Raw genomic sequence first — 18,615 nt, 5'->3', positions numbered from 1 at the left:
TTTTTGTTATATTTCCTGGCAAATGGCGTACGGCTAAGCTATATCTAACACAACTTTGACAGATTGAAGTACTTTTTCGGTAGGTAGTTCTAGATATCACTTTTCCCTAATTTTTTCTGCGTTAAAATATTTACCACACTTTAACAGAATTTAGACTTATGAATTGATTACAAGTGGTACAGAGATCTATGAAACATATATTCTTAAATGACCCAATGCGTTGTGTCTATTTTTAATCCACCTGTGACATTCTGCAAATGTTTGTTCATAAGCATGCCTAGTTGCGTTCGTGCTAACACATTCCTTGATTTATGCGCATTACAATTGATAATATGTTTATTAATAAATTAATGTGATAAATGTAAAATTAGATAAAATGCATTAGACTACAACTAGTTCAAAGACGCGCAAACAATTGCATAGAAATGCAGAAGTATATAGAAGATCCAGAAGGCGTGAACAGATGGGAGAACACCTGGACGCGGGCAGATGACTCACAGCCGCCTAAATGTAGTACAGGCGCACAACCGACTTGGTGATGAGTGTCTCGTTGTCATAGAAACTGGTTTGGATCGTCACATTGCCGTTCAGTACCTTGGCGGGCATCATCTGGGACTCGGGTGCTGCCTCGATTGTCGACTGCCAGGTGTTGGTGGTATTGGAGCCCACAAATCCCATTTCGAAGAACCACTCCTCCATTATGCGGCCCTTGAAGAGCACCTTCTGGTCGAGACGGAAGTTCTCCATGGGCTCAATGGTGCTGAAGTTGATCTCCCGGGAAACAGCTCGCATATCCAGTATCTTTACAGGCACCCGGGCTTCGTGCTCCAGATCCGGTGCCGAGAAGTCCTTGTTCTCCTGCCAAATAATCTTTCCACTGTCCGCGTCCCGCAGAATCATATAGTTGATCTGGAATCCCTTCTGGATACTTTCCCCGGCACTGTGGTCGTCGGAACCCATCGCTGTCCGTGAGTATTGGAAGTCGGTCAATCGGGTGCACTACCAGGTGGGAGCGCCTACGCGTTTACGTATACTTTCGGGCAGAAAATCAATTATGTTTATTTTTAATCCTAATACCGACCAGCTGTTCGCTTGAGAACCAGTTCACCACGGATTTTTGGCCACTACTCCGGTTCCGTGCTTGAACCAGTTTAATTTGTCCAGAATTCGATAGTTGTACTGGTTCCTTATGTTAGTCGAAAAATCGAGTTATTTATAATGTGACCGAAGACTTTAAAGTTCAACGCAATTCATATAGCTGGCCTTACTGTCAAGCCGCGAAAAATTGAAGCAAACTTTTCGAATGAGCCCACATTGGCCTTGGGAGTTTTGAGCCGGGATGGCAGCGGAGTTGGAACGGAGAGCACGGCGGAGATTGGAGATTCTGCAGATTCGCTTTGTTGTGATCGATTCAATATCTCAGTTTTTTTATTCTGTATTTTTTATCAGCTTAGATGATTTTAGTGTTTGGCGTTTCTTGGTTTTTTAAACGAGCTCGCTAGCTCATGCAAGTTCATTCAGGAGGTATTTTTTCTAGCATTTTCTTAATTAATCTTAATACCGCGGTTTCTTCAGCCAACGAACATATGTTAAAAATCCCAACTGTACCACACGTATGGGCACTGTTGGAACACGGTATTGAGTGCACCATATCTGGGGAACGAGAACTGGAACTGGATCCGAAGCAAACAGCTGGCTGAGAAAGATAAACATTCCTAAAACACGCAAAGTTAGCCATGATTATTTATGGTGTCTATATAGTTAGTAAATCGGGCGGCCTGATATTCAACCTGGACAACAATGTCCCACGCATCGAGCACGAGAAGACCTTCACATACCCACTGGACCTGGTGCTTGACTACGACTCTAAAAAGGTGTCGGTGTCGTTCAACAGAAAGGATGGAATAAACGGTAGGAGTGTCTCGGAATTGCGTTTTATGCTCAACTGATAATTTAAAACCCTCTGTCTAGTGGGTCATGTCCTGGTCGCGGTGAACGGGATAGCCGTTAATGGGGTGGTCCTGGATGATGGACGCGATGTGAGGACGACACTGGAAGCACCAGAGAACTATCCTATTAACTTAAAATTCAGCAGGCCCAAAATGACCACCAACGAGAAGATCTTTCTCGCCAGCATGTTCTATCCACTGTTCGCCATTGCGAGCCAACTGAGTCCGGAGCCCAAGAGTTCCGGCATAGAGCTTTTGGAGGCCGACACCTTTACGCTGCACTGCTTCCAAACGCTGACTGGCATTAAGTTCATTGTCATCTCGGAAACGGGTCTTAATGGCATTGACCTCCTGCTGCGAAAGGTTTACGAGCTGTACTCAGACTACGTCCTAAAAAATCCATTCTACTCGCTAGAGATGCCCATCCGATGCGAACTTTTCGACAATAAGCTCCAGGAGCTCCTCGCCCAGGTCGAGAAAACGGGCATTAGTAATATCGATAAATAAATGTTAAGTGTTCTTTACACTCTGTTACTAAGATTTTTTTGTTAGGGGGGCGAGCCTTATCAGATGCTAAACGTTATTTGCAATTTAATTGTACAGCTTTTCAAGGGTTGAAAATTAAATAATAATACCCAATGGGCATTACCCTTTACTAGAATGATTTAGTAATCAGTGATCAAGTTCGTTCTGCTGAACGCTTATGATACCTATCGATATAAAAGAAAAACAAGAAATGAAGTTAACTTCGGCAAGCCGAAGTTTGTATACCCTTGCAGTTATAAAAATTAATCATTTCATTAAATTGAATTCGAAATTTTTAAAAATATAAAAATTTATATTCCCAATATTAAAATATAATATGTCAAAAAGCCCCAAAGCTATAATTTGTTTTATATTATTTCCCACCAATTATCCGATCGTTCCTATGACAGCTATATGATATAGTCGTCCGATTTTAATAAAATTTGATTCAAAATTCAAAACCAAATAAAAAATGTTATTTCCAAGCGTAGGAGGTTATAAGTTAAAAAACACCGAAGATATAATTTTCCAATATTATTTTACCACTAATTTTCCGATTGTCCTTATGGGGGCTATATGATATAGTCGTCCGATTTTGATAAAATTTAAATCGAAATTCAGAACCAATTTAAAATGTTAAATGCAAGCTCAGAAAGGTATATGTTAAAAAACACCAAAGATATATATATATATATATTTTATTTTTTATATATATATATATTTTAATTTTTTCCCCGATAGTTCCTATGGAAGCTATAAGATATAGTTGTCCGATCCGGCTGGTTCTGACTTATATACTACCTGCAATAGAAAGAAGACTTTTGGGTAAGTTTCAGCCCCATAGCTTTAAAACTGAGAGACTAGTTTGCGTAGAAACGGACGGACATGGCTAGATTGACTTGTCCTGTGACGCTGATCAAGAATATATATATATATATATATATATATATATATATATATATATTATGGGGTCGGAAACGTCTCCTTCACTGCGTTGCAAACTTCTGACTGAAATTATTATACCATCTGCAAGGGTATAAAAACGTTTTACTTGGAAAACTCCACAATGCAATTAAAATGTTTTTCTTAAATCGGTCCAAGAAATGGAGCACATTTGCGCACAGCCATTGTTGACACGTGAAAATCAAGGAACCCAAATCAGTTGTAAATGGTTTAACTTACTACGTGGTAATTCACTTATAATTTTATTAATTCTTATCGACACTTCCCTTATCGATACAATGTATCATGTATCACAAAAGGTACTATACTTACGCTCCTTTGTTTTGATCAAGATGCATGAATTTTTCCATCATGATTAGTAATCATGTGCGTTCAGCAGATGGAAATATATAATATGGAAAATAGCTTTTTTCTGAGTAACAACACTCTTTCCCGTTTTGAAAAATTAAAGGAGTAAAGAAACGCGATTTGCGTTTTTGACAACTTTAACAGACAGCTAGCTTTCAGACACTTGGTCAGGGCCTCAAGAAATCGGGCCATAATTTGTCAATATCTACCGGCGTGCCAATCGTCTAATTAAATTTGCTATTACTACCATAAAAAATTAAAGCACCAGTAGGAAATAATTTGCAATCTCCAATTTGCTTTTTGATTTTTATTCATTCAGCCATCCTAGAAATAGTTTGTATATTATACATACTCATATAAAAATAGTTCTTTGCTTAGCATTAAATATATATTACACTTTCAGCGCATAATCTAAACAACACCCTAACCTAAAACAATATATTGCATGGCCTATATGAATGCTTTGTGATTCGCCCACAAATATAAGATAACCAAATAACCAACAAACTTATAGATGGTGTATAGTAATATATGGTTCTATATAATAAACGTCTTGAGCATAATATGACTCCCAAGATTGATTTTAACTGTGTTTAACATTTAAAAATTAAGCAACAATTTCCAAGATACCTACTTAAAAACTAATAAAAAGTATCAAAATGATTCAAGGCATAACAATTAAGTAAGTTCCTCACTTTCGATTTCTTCCTTATATAGAACCTGGTGGGGGAGTACAAAAGAGGGCCTGTATGTGTGTGGGGCATGTGCTTAATGGGTGTCCTTTCGCAAACTGCACATTGTACCGATTATTATATTTTCAGTAACCAGTCTCTGGCTCCTGCTTTAACGTCATTCTACAGGGTTCTGAAATAGATACAACACATACATTTTACTACGTTTGGAAAAGTTCTCTTACATATAAACGATGGACAGTTTGTAATATTAATTAAAGATGTTTAGACTTTTCTTAAGTACTTATTACCCGATAATATTTAATATTACAGTCATCGATTCTAAACCTAATTTAAGGTTTTGGATTTCCCTACACTACTTACCCATTGCAAAGCCACCAGATGCGGATAAGAGCTCAGAAGGACGAATCTTCAGAGGAGTGCGCCGCAGAAGTTCCTCAGCACTACTGCCCTCGCTTCGGTTGTACTCGTTGAGCGTGATGTCGGCCGGATTGCGCAGAGCCAAGCCACCCACACCGCCTGACACTTCGACCGGTGAGTTTATTGGTCTTTGGTAGGGGTGCATTCGCTGGGGACTGTGCTGCGAGGCCAGTGGTCCGGACCGACTGCTATTGTACTGTTTGATGGGCATATCCATGTAGGAGCTCTCCTGCGGTTGCTGGTGCGTTGCTGGTTGCTGGTGTTGCTGTTGTGACTTGGGGCTGTTGAGCGGAGGCGAGATAGCGGCCGGGGCGACGGATGCGGGCGCAGAGGATGTGGACGAGACGGCTGCAGCAGATGCTGTCGTATTGGCCGTGTAGGCTCGGAAGGAATCTTCAGCACTGTTCGCCTCGATCAAGGCCTGGATGTGCTGTACCTCCAGTTCCAAAGAATGCGAGCCTGGGCCACCAGTTGTGGCCATCGAGGCTAGGGAGGAGTTCACCTGACTGCTACCCTCCATGTTGCCTGGGTGGGTCGGGCTGTGATAGTCATTCGACTGATTGGGCGGCGACAGCGGCAGAGGATTGTCGGCCAACTCTCCTGTGAAACCACAAATAAGTATTAAATCAATTATTGTACCGAATACATCAACGTTTTTCTATATACGCACCTCCCAGCAACATTTCCTGAAGTAGTGAATCGATGTGGGCCACACCAAAGATCTTGGCAAACTGAATCTGCTCGATCATCTGCCAAGTGATAGACTGAAGAACCGGCAAAATGAGCAGGATCTCGCCAAACCGACCGCGTGACTCGTATTGCCTATCCGATATGTAGTCCTCGAGATTATTGAGTATCTGATGCCGAAGCGATTTAATGCGGTGTGGTTCATTTAGGCCTTTGGCATCTACAGAGGTTAAATTAATAAAATATTTAATATATTCATGGTTAACACGGAGAAAACTCACTGGGATCAAAGAAGACTAGGGCCTTGATACAGGCGAATTCAGTTTCGTCGATGCCCACATCCTTCATCACCGTCACTAGTTCGTCAATGATGCGGGCGCCAATTCTTGAGATATCCAGATTGGGTGACACTAGGGGGTCTGCAAGGGAAAATAAATAGTTACAAAGATTAAGGCGCAAGACCAGATCCTTGAACATTACCTGGACAGTGCCTGGTAATAACGCAATTGTTGCTCAGCAGCAGGACATCCTTGAGGTGCATTGAGCGACGCGACAGACCGAGGAGCAGGTGCTCACCTGCGTGAGCTCGCAGCAAGGCTACCTGGTCGTCAAGCTGCAACTCGTTGAAGGCCGGGATCTGTTTCGCCCATTCCACCAGGGTCAGCAGCTGCTGCTTCATCGACTCGCAGACGTCGTTGATGCTGGCAAACTGCTTCGTGGAGAGATCCTCGTTTATGTTCGGCTCCATGGCAGCGCCTGCCTTTGACTGGCGCGATTCATTCTCCGCCTTGACCAATGAGATCACCGACAGCCCATTTCCCGGATCCGGGTCGTCGTTCGAGGTCCGCCGGCAGCTGATCCGGTCCCGCTCGTTCTGAACAGCCTCCTTCTTCATGCCCGCCTTGAAGCACTTCCTCAGCCGGCAGTAGCGGCACTGGTTCCGCTTGTCCTTATCCACCACACAGTTGCGCGAAAATCTGACAAGTGAAATTCGATTTCATTAAAGGGTACATTATTGAGGGTGAGGGTGTGAAACCCACTAAACTATTTACTATCCCACAAAACTAAAAAGATAATTTAAAATATTAAGCTTATTTTAGAGGTATTTGATCGATGTGTAGGTGGGGTAAAATTGTATTAATTGTGTTCAAAAAGTAAGGTGACTTTGTATTTTCAAGAAAAACTATTAATTTATTTATCAATATTAATGTTGTCCCCTTCAAAGTAATCCCCCTCAGATACAATACACTTATGCCAACGGTTTTTCCAATCCTCAAAGCACTTCCCATAAGCACTTTTCGGTATGGCCTTGAGCTCTTCCAGCGATGCAGTCTTTATCTCTTCAATCGTTGCAAATCTCCGTCCTTTCATAGGGGTCTATAGTTTTGGGAACAAGAAAAAGTCACATGGGGACAAATCCGGTGAATACAGTGTCTGGGCATTATTGTGGTGTTGTTTTTGGCCAAAAAATCTCTCACAAGCAAAGATGAGTGAGCAGGGGCATTATCTTAATGCAAAAGCCATGAATTGTTTTTCCACAACTCTGGAAGTTTCTTTCGTATTGCTTCTCGCAAACGGCGCATAACTTCCAGATAATACTGTTTATTGACCGTACGACCATATGGTAAGAACTCCTGATGCACCACGCCATGGTAATCGAAGAATACAGTGATCAAAACTTTGACATTTGATCGAACTTGGCGTGCTTTCGCTTCGCTTTCACACGCCCAAAACGTTTGAAAAAATTTCATATACCGACATCTTCAGCAACTTCTCTGATAGTGATTCGACGATTTTCCAAAACAATTTTTTTCACTGCTTAAACGTTTTCATCAGTTGTTGACGTGCTTGGGCGTCCAGAGCGAGGTTTGTCATTGGCATCTTCCCGGCCGTCTTTGAAAAGTTTGTACCACTTGTAAACAATTTTTTTACTCAGAACAGTTTCACCGTATGCCACTGTCAACATTTTAAGTGTTTCGGAGCACTTAATTTTATTTTTTACACAAAATTTTATCCAAATCCTTTGATCCATATTTTTCGATAGCAAAAAATCGCTGAGCACGCAAAACAACTCGGCGTAAAGACTAAACAAAAAAGGGGATTCAATTGAAACTTGGTACAGATGTTAGGGAAGAGTGTACCAACATAACAAAACAAAAAATCGATAGTCGAAAATATGTTGCCCCCGAAATTTGAAAAGTCACCTTTGTTTTTGAATACACCTCGTATTTTAGGAAGAAAGCGTAGCTGACCCCATAAGGTAAAAAAATGAGATATAGATATACAATCAGAGAAGCGACATTGTAAAGCGCCACCTACCTACGCTAATATAATGTATGGTAATGTGTCAAATAGACTTAAGTGTTTTTGCCGTCTGCGGGCGTTATGGTGGGCATGGCAAACACAAACCCCTATAAGTCTAGAATCTTAAACGCAGCTAGGTGGCGCTTTACGATCTCGCTTTGCTACTTGCATATCCCCATCGGGGATGTTGTCAAGGTTCTTGACTATAGCGAGCTTGCTTGTTACACCCGTTACTCGTAGAGGAAAATGGTATACTAGATCCGTTGGAAAATATGTAACAGGCAGAAGGAAGCGTTTCCGGTCCCATAAAGTGTATATATTCATGATCAGTATCACAAGACGAGTCTATCTAGCCATTTCCGTCCGTTTATCTGTCCGTATGAACGCTGAGATCTCGGAAAGTACAAAAGCTAAAGGAGTCAGACTTGCATGCAGATTCCTGGCCTTCCTGCGCAGCGCAAGTTAGTTTTTCGCGAAAGACTGTAGAGCCTGCAGCTTTTATGCTAGAAACAAAATTTTAACTGAATTGTATGGTGTCGCCAATACTTATCGTTTGAGCCAAAAAACATTTTACCACACCCACAAACCGCCCAAAACTGTGCCGGTCATATTTTTCATGACCTTTTAATGACCTATAAAAAGTTTTTCACGCCCACTCTAACGCCCCCAAATGGCCAGAACGCGTAAATCAGACTGCCGCCCTCATAGATGGCGCTTTACAATACCGCTCTGTTGCTTATATATCTCTATTTTGCTGAATATCAGGTATCTGATAGTCGAGGCACCCGACTATAGTGTCTTCCTTGATTTATGTTGCGTTATTAGCAAAATAATTAGCAAAATAAATTGTGGTATATTTTTTTCGTACCTGCACGTATACTGGTGGTTCTTTCTCACACTCCGCCTGAAGAATCCTTTACAGCCGTCGCAGCTCGAGGCGCCGTAGTGTTTCCCCGTCGCCCGATCCCCACAAATGGCGCAAACCGTCGGCGATTGCTGGTGTTGCTGCTGCAATTGCTGCTGACTGCTAACGCTGGCACTTCCGCTTCCGCCGAGGTTGTTGTTGGGCGAGAACATGCTGTTGTTGTTGTTGCTGCCACTGCTGGCACTTCCGGCTCCTACGCTGCCCGTATTGCCATTTCCGTTTCCGTTGCAGAGCGCAAAGTTCTCACTGCTTTGGTTGCTGCTGTTGCTCAATCCCAGCCCTACGCCATTGGGGCTGAGGGCGTGGCCGATCGGACTATGAGGCTGGGAGGCAGCCGGGTAGCCAGCGGCCAGGGCATCCGCGTGCATTATGTGGCTCTCCGACTCTGAAAGCGCGAGGTAAGCGAGGTCAATAGGGGGATCAGAGGACCTAAGAGGATTCCCTACTACTACTTAAAGAAAAAAACATCATTGCTTCTGACAACATTTTTTATAAGGTAAATAAAGTTTTAGAGATTTGTTTGATGACCGCTGCAGTGGTTTAACCAAGAGCATTAAGCAACATGAATTCAAAAACAGATCACTAGTCTGGATGTATGTTTAAGTAGAGTGATATCGAACGTGCATTTTCACAACATAGGACCACAATGTCTGGATTGTTGAGCGCATTGATTGTTGTAAAAATTACCAAAGCCTAAAACGTAAAATAATTCGCATTGAATGTCCCGTCATGCTGATATCACCGTTTTTGGAGCCTTGATGCTGGGCACACGCACAGTTTTAACGTTGTTCGAATGCCCCTCTGCAGATTTATATTTACTAGATACGCTTTTGAAATACATCGCGATCGAAGCGGAAGAGAATAAACAGTATAATAGCTTAATTCGGCAAGGCGAAGTTTCTACACCCTTGCAGATTGTTCCCGTGGGAGCAGGGTATATACAGAAATATTAAGATAATGTTTTACTTGAATTCATAACCGTTAACTTATTAACCGTATATATATTAGATGATAGGCATCCGATTTTTTTAACTTTATTCGAAATTGGGAAGTATTAATAGAATGATTTTCCTAAAAAGTTTAACTTATCATGTCAAAAAACACCGAAGTTTTCATTTTTACAACGGGCATAACCTGCATGGGTATGAAAACTGCTGCTTTTTTTCATGGTTTCGATCATTCATATGGGAGCTACAGTATATATGTAGTTTGTACTACATATGTATCTTCATACCACGTGCAATAGAAAGCGGCTTTGGGAAGGCTTCGTCCCGATAGCTGCAAATCTGAAGGACTAGTTTGCGAAAACAGACAGACGGACATGGATAGGTCGAGTTTGTGGAAAGTGGGTTTAGAGAGTTATTGCTCCTATAGAGCAAGTAATTTAAGGTACTTTAGAGATTCAAGAACAGATGAGATCGCGCATCAAACGAAGTGACAACCACATTAGTGACAAGAACAACGCACCGTCACTGGAGGCAGTGCGGCTGGCGCTGCTGTCGCGCCTGCGCCGACGTCGTCCCGCTGCCGCTGCCTCTGCCGCTGCACCAGCGACCCGCCCACTGCCCACTTTGCCACGCAGCAGAACGTTGCCGGTGGCGACGCGATCGCGACTAGAAATTTTAACTCTACCGGACTTGCGCACCATTTTAATGCAACTGATTAATGAAAAACACGACTCGAAACTTTTCAGCCGCGTGTCGTGGTGTCTGTGCACCTCTCTCGCTCTCTCTCCGGCAACGCACAGTGGGTAAAACTAACAATGTTAGCAACCTACTTTTAGTTCTTGAGCCAAATTTCGACTTGCATTCTGAGGTGGAATCTGTTGGGTTGTAGTGTTCAAAAATTATAAAATGCCATTTCAGACACCTGATTAGCCGGCTTTTGTTTTTGTAGTGGGCTATCAGAGTTGATTTCCACTGTGCGTTTTCAACGTGTGTGTTAATCGGCGCTTGGTTCAATCCAACTGTGTTTGCATATCGTGCTCCCTCTCTTTGAGGGACAGAGAGAGGGCCCAAAAGACAACTTGGGGCTCTCACGCACACAACGGCAAGCCGCCGCAGAGTCAGAAATCCATTTGGTAAAAAGCAGGAACAACTACGACTGCGGCCAAACGAGTAAACAAATAAATAAATAAAGTGTGTAGAAAAAAGCCGGCTTTAATTTGGACATCGGTATGAGAAAATCACTTGGGGAGACGGGGAAAGAGGGAAACTAGAAATACTAGTGAGGCGCGGATGAGGAAAGTCGGCAGATAGCAGTGACTTTAACAAACACAATGAAAGTGCTCATACAGTGGGACACACGCGTTAATGTAACGGACACTTGTGGGAACAGTTTGTCCTCTAGTAAATTAGAAAAAGGATTACAATCCTTTTCTGACTACACTGCTCGGAGCGCTTCCTGGATATAGGCAGACAGATCATTTCATTTTCAGCAATATTTTTTAGCTTGTGTACCTGTTCAGAACTATATGCCAATTAAGCTAGCCAAGCCATCATGGACACACAATTGATATAAACACCTGGCCCGCCCATGTAACTAAGGGATAAACATGCACGTTGTTCATTACAAAATTGGAGATACACATTTTGTAGACACAACTCGCTTTGCATTGCATTTAACCAAACGCTATTACAGCAGACGGGTAATGCGATTATCTCAAGGCGTCGAGATGAGTTTGCTTGCAAAGATTTCCACCATTTAGCCTATAAGTTTTCGTCTCCCGGGGGTTCTCTCTGAGTTAATTGACTGGCAAACATTTACAATTTTAATAGACTTACGGATTCTCAGACAGTTGATCACGGCACTGCGACAATTCCGATCAACGATCGTACACCCAACAAATGTATATCCTCACCGCTTGAAAATCCAACTCGAAGTAAGAGCAGGCACTCGACCAAGAGAAGTTTAAGTAAAAAACCAGCGCTGATAATAAAGTTGCCAAAAGTTCTTATCTCTCTGTGTATGGGTGTGCTCTGTTGTTTTATCACAGGCAATGTTGTTGCTGTCCAAAGGCAAAGAAAAACAAAATACACTGAAACACCAACGCTTAAAAAGGGTACACAAAAAGCAAAATACTCGTTTGCTATCATTTCGCGCATAAAACTTTCTCGCCCCACACTCGCCATCCCTGTCGCTCACTACCTGCGTTTCGCTCGCACACTCCCCGGGTGCGAAAACAGGCCCCGGTGTAAGTTTTATATATGTTTTAGTCAAGTCATCGTTAGAGTTCACTTTTTTAGCTGCGTCATCGTTAGTACTGAAATTTGTTGTTGGCGCTTCTGATGCCCCCTGCTGAAGTGGGCTACCCGTAATCTGAGATTAGAAAATTTCAGACTCTTGATTCGCCAAAAATATTACTTGAAGTACATACTTTCTATGCGTGGTGCTGGGAAAATAAATAATGGTTCCTGATAAAACGAAAGAGCCGAGCAGCAATCAAAGGCATATACATGGCTTCGATCCCCGATCCTGATAAGAATCTAAAAACAGTGTGGCGGCCTGAGAATCCTAAATAACCAGCGCAGTTTCTTGACTATTAATGTCTTTCAATAAACTTTTTTAATCGAATCCACTTCTGCGAGCGGTGTACGGCGAGCCCCCAAAATCGACGAAAAACGGTTTTTATAAATAAATATATGCAGTGGGCGGTTTCGACAAAGATACATTTCGCGCCTCAATGATAATTTTTGTGTTGACCGGCACATCTGCGGCACATCACATTCTTCTATTTCTCATAGTGTTTTGGAGCATATATTTATAGCACTCTTGTTCACAAATATAAAGCTACAAGCACAGTAGACAAAACCATTCACAAACTTAAAACGACGAATAATTTAATTAGTCTGTCCCGTACCTTCTTATTTCTTTTAAAAACGGATTCCTAATAGAATAATAATAATATATAATATGTTGTGTATATAAATATTTACATTCCCAAACGAATATTTTGGCGAACACGAATTGGATAGGAACTTTTGTATTTGTTTTATACGTTTGAAAAAAGTCAATTATATAAACTTAAGTAGTATTCTGAAAAATAGGAATCATTTGAATAATGTCGATTAAATTACATTTCCGACGGCTTTTATATGCACAAGACCTTTTGCCATGCAATAGTTAGTTTTTAGTCACACAAGAATACAGTTAAACAAGAAAAAAGTTAGCTCCTGCAACCCGACGTTTGTATACCCTTGCAGTTATAAGAAAAAATCAACGTTAAAATTTTTAAGAATAGTTATTAGATTCAGTTATATTAAAAAAATTATTTAATTGTTTCTCTGAACGTTTCTTTGTCAGCTTTATGTTAGAGCCGTCCGATTAATTATTAATTTTAATTCGAAAATCTTAAAAATATAAAAAAATTATATTCCCAATATTATAGGATGATATGTCAAAAAACACGGAAGCTATAATTTGTTTCATAGTATTTTCCCACCAATTTTATGTTCTTTCCTATGACAGCTAAATGATATAGTCGTTCGATTTTCATAAAATTAATTTTCGTATTAAGAATAATTAAAAATTTGTATTTGAATGTTAAAAAACACCAAAGATATAATTTTTTTTTAATTTTTTCCCCTGATAGTTCCTATGGGAGCTATAAGATATAGTTGTCCGACACGGCTGGTTCCGACTTATACACTTCCTGCAATAGAAAAAAGACTTTTGGGAAAGTTTTAGCCCGATAGCTTTAAAACTGAGAGACTAGTTTGCGTAGATCGGACGGACAGACGGACATGTCTAGATCGACTCGTCAGTGACGCTCATCAAGAATATACGAGTATATCTTTATGGGGTCGGAAACGTCTTCTTCACTGCGTTGAAAACTTCTAACTGAAATCACTATACCCTCTGCAAGGGCATAAAAACATCAACATTTCTAACATTACGGATTGTAAATGTACAAAATAATCAAAGCATAACAGAGCAAATTCTACCGCTTTCGTCGTCCCGCCAGCAATCAGTAATTCATTTTTATACATTTATGGCGGTATTTTGTCGGACACATAGAAGGCGAGGTGACAAATTATGGGTTTTATCATAACATTTTTGGACCTATTTTTTTTTAGAGATTTGGCTAGGAATAGAGAATATACAGTTTGCTGCTAATAATCATCTTATAATAGAATATTCACGATAGAGCAGAGCGATTTAGCAAGACCGTAATTATTGTTTTGTTTCACCGGCAATGCGAACGACTAGCATTAGCCCACATATGTGTATAATTTGAAAGCCCCTTAACCCCATCTGGCCGCACTCACATTTATAGCCCCCAATCGAGCTTTATATAGACTCTTATCGTCGTCTCTGCGCCGCGGCAGAGACTCAATAACGTGCCTAATGGCAGCGAAGCTCCCGACCGCCGCTGATAGCACACTTGGCGTATGATCAATTTGAAAGAGGCAAGGGAAATGAAAACACTGCAAATCAAAACCGAATCCTATACAATAGCTGCACACACGGTGTCCACATGCGACAAGAGCAATTAGCAGAAATTGTGAATAAATCGAAGGTAGGGAAAATTAAAGTGAATCAGCGAGTCGTGAACGGAACTTTGTTGATATTCCAATTCTCTGCTTTAAAAAAAAAGACAAAAGCAAATCGGGCGATCTTCTAATCATTTGTTCAGAAATGAAACCTAAAGATATAGGGGGTATTTTAATATTCAGATTATGTATTAAATATCATTTATGTGGTATTGGATTTATATCGAATATGTTTCGTTGTTGTTATTTTTTTCTTTTATACCGAAATGTACTTTATTTAATATATCATTAACCATTTGAAGAACTCACTAGTTGACAGCATCGACTATAAGATACCCCTTGTTCAGCAGAAAGTACCGTTAGAACAACAGAAAACGTAGACGCTAGTGAGGTTTAACGTTATGGTCGATTTGGTACGAAACTCCTAAAATCTGTCTGTTTTCAAATTTGTACGAAGCGTTTTAGTTTCTAAAATGTTTCGACCCTTCTTTCCCCAAATTGTTTTGGATTTAACTTAAAAATGTTTGTCCCTTAAAACATAAATATTTTTTGATTGGCACGAAAAAAAATAAAATGGGCATGGCGCAAGTTGCCAGGGGCTCTAAAATTTACTTGTTTGTGCTCGGGGGTATGATTTTTATTTAGCAATCTGACAATTTTTTATTAAAATTGTAATCTTTGATTTGTTAAAGAAATATTAAAGAATAAGTTCATGTTAAATGTTATGATAAAACTCTTATGAACAGTTCCAGATTGCCCAAACTTAAAATGCAGCCTTATATCATTTGTATGATGAATATTTATTTTCTAATGTTTGCCCACAATATTTTAAAGCTTCGGTATTTTGCGTTGCTTTTAGAGATTTTCAAAAGCTTTATAAATTTGCATAGATTTATAAATTTGTATGTCTATAAAATTAAAAAAAATTGTTTTTGGACAATAATATTTTAAAACGAATTTTAAATAATCATGCGTTAAATGGGCGCAGCAAAAAATTTTTCTAACTGCAAGGTTGAAACCTGTCTCAGAAAACGAACCTTTAGGAAGGGTACCTATACGGTATTATCAGTACCATGCGCAGCTGCATGCACCCACCCACGATCTGAACTCATGACAACGCCCAGAAATTATGCAACTTTGAAGGTTGTTTGTTCTATGACATTAGTATAATTGTCGGGTTTTCGAAAGATCCTTGAACTTGCAAGATTTAAGTTTTCTACGCGTCTTAATTGCACTTGTAGTTAGAGGGAAAAGTTAAGCCTACAGTGATTTTCTTCGGATACTCCTGTAATTTTAGCTAATGATTTTAACCCAACTGTGAAAAGGTTGTTTCTAAGATTAGCAAAGTGCAATTAAATTCCGTATTCGACAAACAACCGACCATAAATATCGAATGGGCTTAACCGGAAAGCCGAAAACCCAACATTTGCATTGTATCATAATGGGAAACACAGGGGCGAAATTGAAAATCAGAGTTTGTATGGAATAAGCACTTGGAGTTGGAAACGGTTGTGAAATCACTGCAAATATTAACATCAACTCAAACGTTGAGATCATCTCCAGGAATGCCCGTGGTGATCTCTATATGACTGCATTCACACCCAACCGCGAACTTGGGGAACGACTCCTTCGCCATTAACTGGAGCTGGACTCCCCGCGGATGTTCACTATGGACATTGAAAATATCCAAGTTTCATTGTTTGTGCGAAAATCTACAAAGCCGGTTGGATTTGTCAATAAAGTGCTAATATTGGTTAATTAATGTATATCCCACAAATTCTTGCTACGATCCATACGATAGAATACATTTAAATTTTAATAACGTTTCATAAAAAATATATCGAACTGAAAATCCCACTTGAAAAATGTAAAAAGAAGTAATGTTCTACATTGTTATTCTTGTGTACCTCTTTATTTTTTAAAAGTAGGAAGTGGAAGTGGATTTAGGAAGTGGATTATAAAAACTGGAAAACCTCCCATGCGGTTGTGAAATACTTTGGTCATATTTGCGCGGAAAATATAATCAGAGTCATCATTTAGTGGATTTTCCAGCTAACCGAATGCGATCATAGGTTTACGTTGGGCTAAGTTCGCAATTGAAAAACCGAAGAGAGTTTCTAGCCTGAGTTTTTAACCTGGTTCTCAGATTCGCTAAAAGAGACGGCATCTCGTTTTTACTTTTTTATTGGTATTTTCATTAGTTTTATGACTAATAATTGCGCCCATATTGTCTATAATTAAAATACTTAAAACGTCTCAATTAAATTGTTATTAACCAAAAGGCAAAGCGGCAAGCAGCACGCGGACCAATCAAATAGCAAAACGTCAGCTAAAACTATAGTATCTCCGTAAATGTAGCTCCAGGCCTGCTGCTGAAAGTAAAACTTCTCGACTGGTACTCAGAATCGAGTCAAGTGTAATTTCCATTAACTATGTTTGTTATGGTCGCCGTGTCCGTCTGGCCTCTTAATTGGGCGCTAACGTGTTTCAGATACATTTGTATCTCCAAATAGCAAATAGCCGACAGCAATTAAAACAATCCTCGCCTTGAACCGCGTATCATGACATTTAAAACTTGACTGCGCCAACGCTTTATAGTTCACCCCAAGCTTAAACTTAAGCGTCTTTTATTTGATCACTTTCTCATTTTGCATTTGTCATATACAAAAGACAATCTTCCTTTTTGCCCTATTCCCTATTCTAAGAAGTGGCAGTTGCCGAGAATTCAGCATTCTATTAATCTATTCCAGCGGTAAGCTGACTGCAAGTCACGGTGACTCTATCGGTGACTGAGAGCGTGTGAAAGCAGTGATTAAAAATCCCCAAACGAAGTTTATATTAGCACATTTGGTATGGTGTGTTAAGTATTAAACGGATAATGCAGCTGGTCAGCATGACCCAACAAAAATTGTGCTGTGAACGTAACCTACCCCAAAAAATTAATATCATTAAATAACTGATTTCGACAATTGTACCAAGCCAGCATTTCGTTTTTAGTTCTCCCGGATGGAGAAATTACGAATAAAAGGGCAGCTTCTACAATAAATATTAATGTGTGGCTCACTTCAAAGTGTCATGGATTATAATCTAGAAGGTACTATGCAAAAAAAAATTATTTAACACTCTTGAATATTTTTTTAGTAGCCAAAATAAACAATCCGATGTTTAGCTTATCTTTTGTTAAGTGTCTGCACTCAATTTCAGCTTTTCAACACGGGATTTAGTAGATATACATCTCGAGTGGCCTTCTCTCTTACATATGCATATACTTTGTACACACATAACAAGTCTAGTATTTCCGGTTAAATCACTGCCATCAAAGAACTAGTGATTAGTTCAATAAGGAATAATTGCAAGAAATTAAATACAAATAGCTCCTGTACTAGTGTCAAATTTGTTTTTCTTGTGATCACAGCATTTGTTGAGGTTGCCTACTGCTCATCGCTTTTGATAGGTTACAAACAAATAAGTTAAAAACCAAAAAAACGACAAAGGGAGTTTACTTCGGAAAGCCGAAGTTTGTATGCCCTTCCAACTATAGGAAATTTTCCAAGTTAGTGACATGTAACATATTACACATGTTAAGTTTTTAAGAATCGTTGCTAGCTTCAGTGATATTCAAACAAAACAAGGAAGAACGTTATATACGAGTGCCTCGACTATCAGATACCCGTTACTCAGCTTGAGGGAGAAAAATAAAACGAAGATATACATATAAGTAGCAAAGAAATAGTCTAAAGCGCCACCTACCGTCTATTTTGGTTTTTGTTATGTGGGTGGCAGACAGTTTTAAGCGTTTTAGCCGTTCGGGGGCGTTAGAGTGGGGGTGGCAAATTTTTTTAGGTGAATCGAAAGGTTTTAATGAGATAAATACATTTTAGCAAAAAAAAATTTCTAGCCTGAAAGCTGTGGCCACCACAGTTTCGGGCGGTTAGTGGGCGTTAGAGTGGGCGAGGCAAAAAAAATTTGGTTGAAATTTTTGTTCTATCATATAAAAATGAAGACTGTAAACTATACTGAAAACTGTATGCGCTACAGATTTTCACGGATTGTGGGCTCTTTTACTCTACGATTATCGGGTATAATAATTTCATTATTTCTCTGACCGTTTCTTTGACAGCTATTGATTCCGATTTTTATTAAAGTTAATTCGAAATTTGTGGGCGTTATAGTGGGCGTTGCAAAATTTTTCAAGTCGATCGATAGGTATTTATAAGGCAATACATTTTGGTAAAAAAAAATGTCTAGCATGAAAAATGGGTCCGCCACAGTTTTGTGCGGTTTGTGGGCGGTTTATAGGTATCGATGAG

The 18,615-nt window shown here is 39.9% G+C and overlaps 3 protein-coding genes across 10 annotated transcripts in view; 1 reads left to right on the top strand and 2 right to left on the bottom strand.

The window, feature by feature from the left end:
• Positions 1-308: 308 nt before the first annotated feature.
• LOC108036798 (probable cGMP 3',5'-cyclic phosphodiesterase subunit delta) lies at positions 309-1,138 on the bottom strand. Its single transcript, XM_017113145.3, has one exon. It carries the CDS (start codon positions 958-960, stop codon positions 505-507), a length of 456 nt encoding a protein of 151 aa, XP_016968634.1. The 5' UTR covers positions 961-1,138; the 3' UTR covers positions 309-504.
• Positions 1,139-1,659: 521 nt separating this feature from the next.
• Positions 1,660-2,483, top strand: LOC108036708 (trafficking protein particle complex subunit 4). The gene is made up of 2 exons (XM_017113005.3): positions 1,660-1,911; positions 1,972-2,483. The coding sequence occupies exons 1-2, from the start codon at positions 1,737-1,739 to the stop codon at positions 2,454-2,456; spliced, it is 660 nt and encodes a 219-aa protein (XP_016968494.1). The 5' UTR covers positions 1,660-1,736; the 3' UTR covers positions 2,457-2,483.
• A 1,577-nt stretch (positions 2,484-4,060) lies between these two features.
• Positions 4,061-18,615, bottom strand: part of LOC108036756 (transcription factor HNF-4 homolog) — a 29,284-nt gene continuing 14,729 nt past the window's right edge. For 7 of the 8 annotated variants that reach the window (XM_017113086.2, XM_017113084.3, XM_017113085.3 and 4 more), the window contains 6 exons: positions 8,757-9,198; positions 6,065-6,561; positions 5,866-6,003; positions 5,568-5,804; positions 4,841-5,497; positions 4,061-4,649 (listed from right to left, as the gene is read on the bottom strand). In XM_017113086.2, coding sequence (XP_016968575.1) covers positions 4,603-4,649; positions 4,841-5,497; positions 5,568-5,804; positions 5,866-6,003; positions 6,065-6,561; positions 8,757-9,198 — 2,018 coding nt within the window. In that variant the 3' untranslated portion in view covers positions 4,061-4,602. Of the gene's footprint in view, positions 4,650-4,840; positions 5,498-5,567; positions 5,805-5,865; positions 6,004-6,064; positions 6,562-8,756; positions 9,199-10,280; positions 10,477-18,615 lie in introns of those variants that run through there. The other variant, XM_017113082.2, reaches the window with a different exon arrangement.

This window comes from Drosophila biarmipes, chromosome 2L, assembly GCF_025231255.1.
Source record: "Drosophila biarmipes strain raj3 chromosome 2L, RU_DBia_V1.1, whole genome shotgun sequence".
NCBI classification, from domain to species: Eukaryota; Metazoa; Arthropoda; class Insecta; order Diptera; family Drosophilidae; genus Drosophila; species Drosophila biarmipes.
Note: the sequence above shows the minus strand (reverse complement) of the source record. Positions and strands in the feature narration are given on the sequence as shown.

Excerpts from the sequence above, each read along its gene's own strand:
- LOC108036798 (XM_017113145.3), bottom strand. The coding sequence starts at position 960 with ATGGGTTCCGACGACCACAGTGCCGGGGAAAGTATCCAGAAGGGATTC.
- LOC108036708 (XM_017113005.3), top strand. The coding sequence starts at position 1,737 with ATGATTATTTATGGTGTCTATATAGTTAGTAAATCGGGCGGCCTGATA. Across the intron at positions 1,912-1,971 it reads CAGAAAGGATGGAATAAACG|TGGGTCATGTCCTGGTCGCG; the intron begins GTAGGAGTGTCT and ends CCCTCTGTCTAG.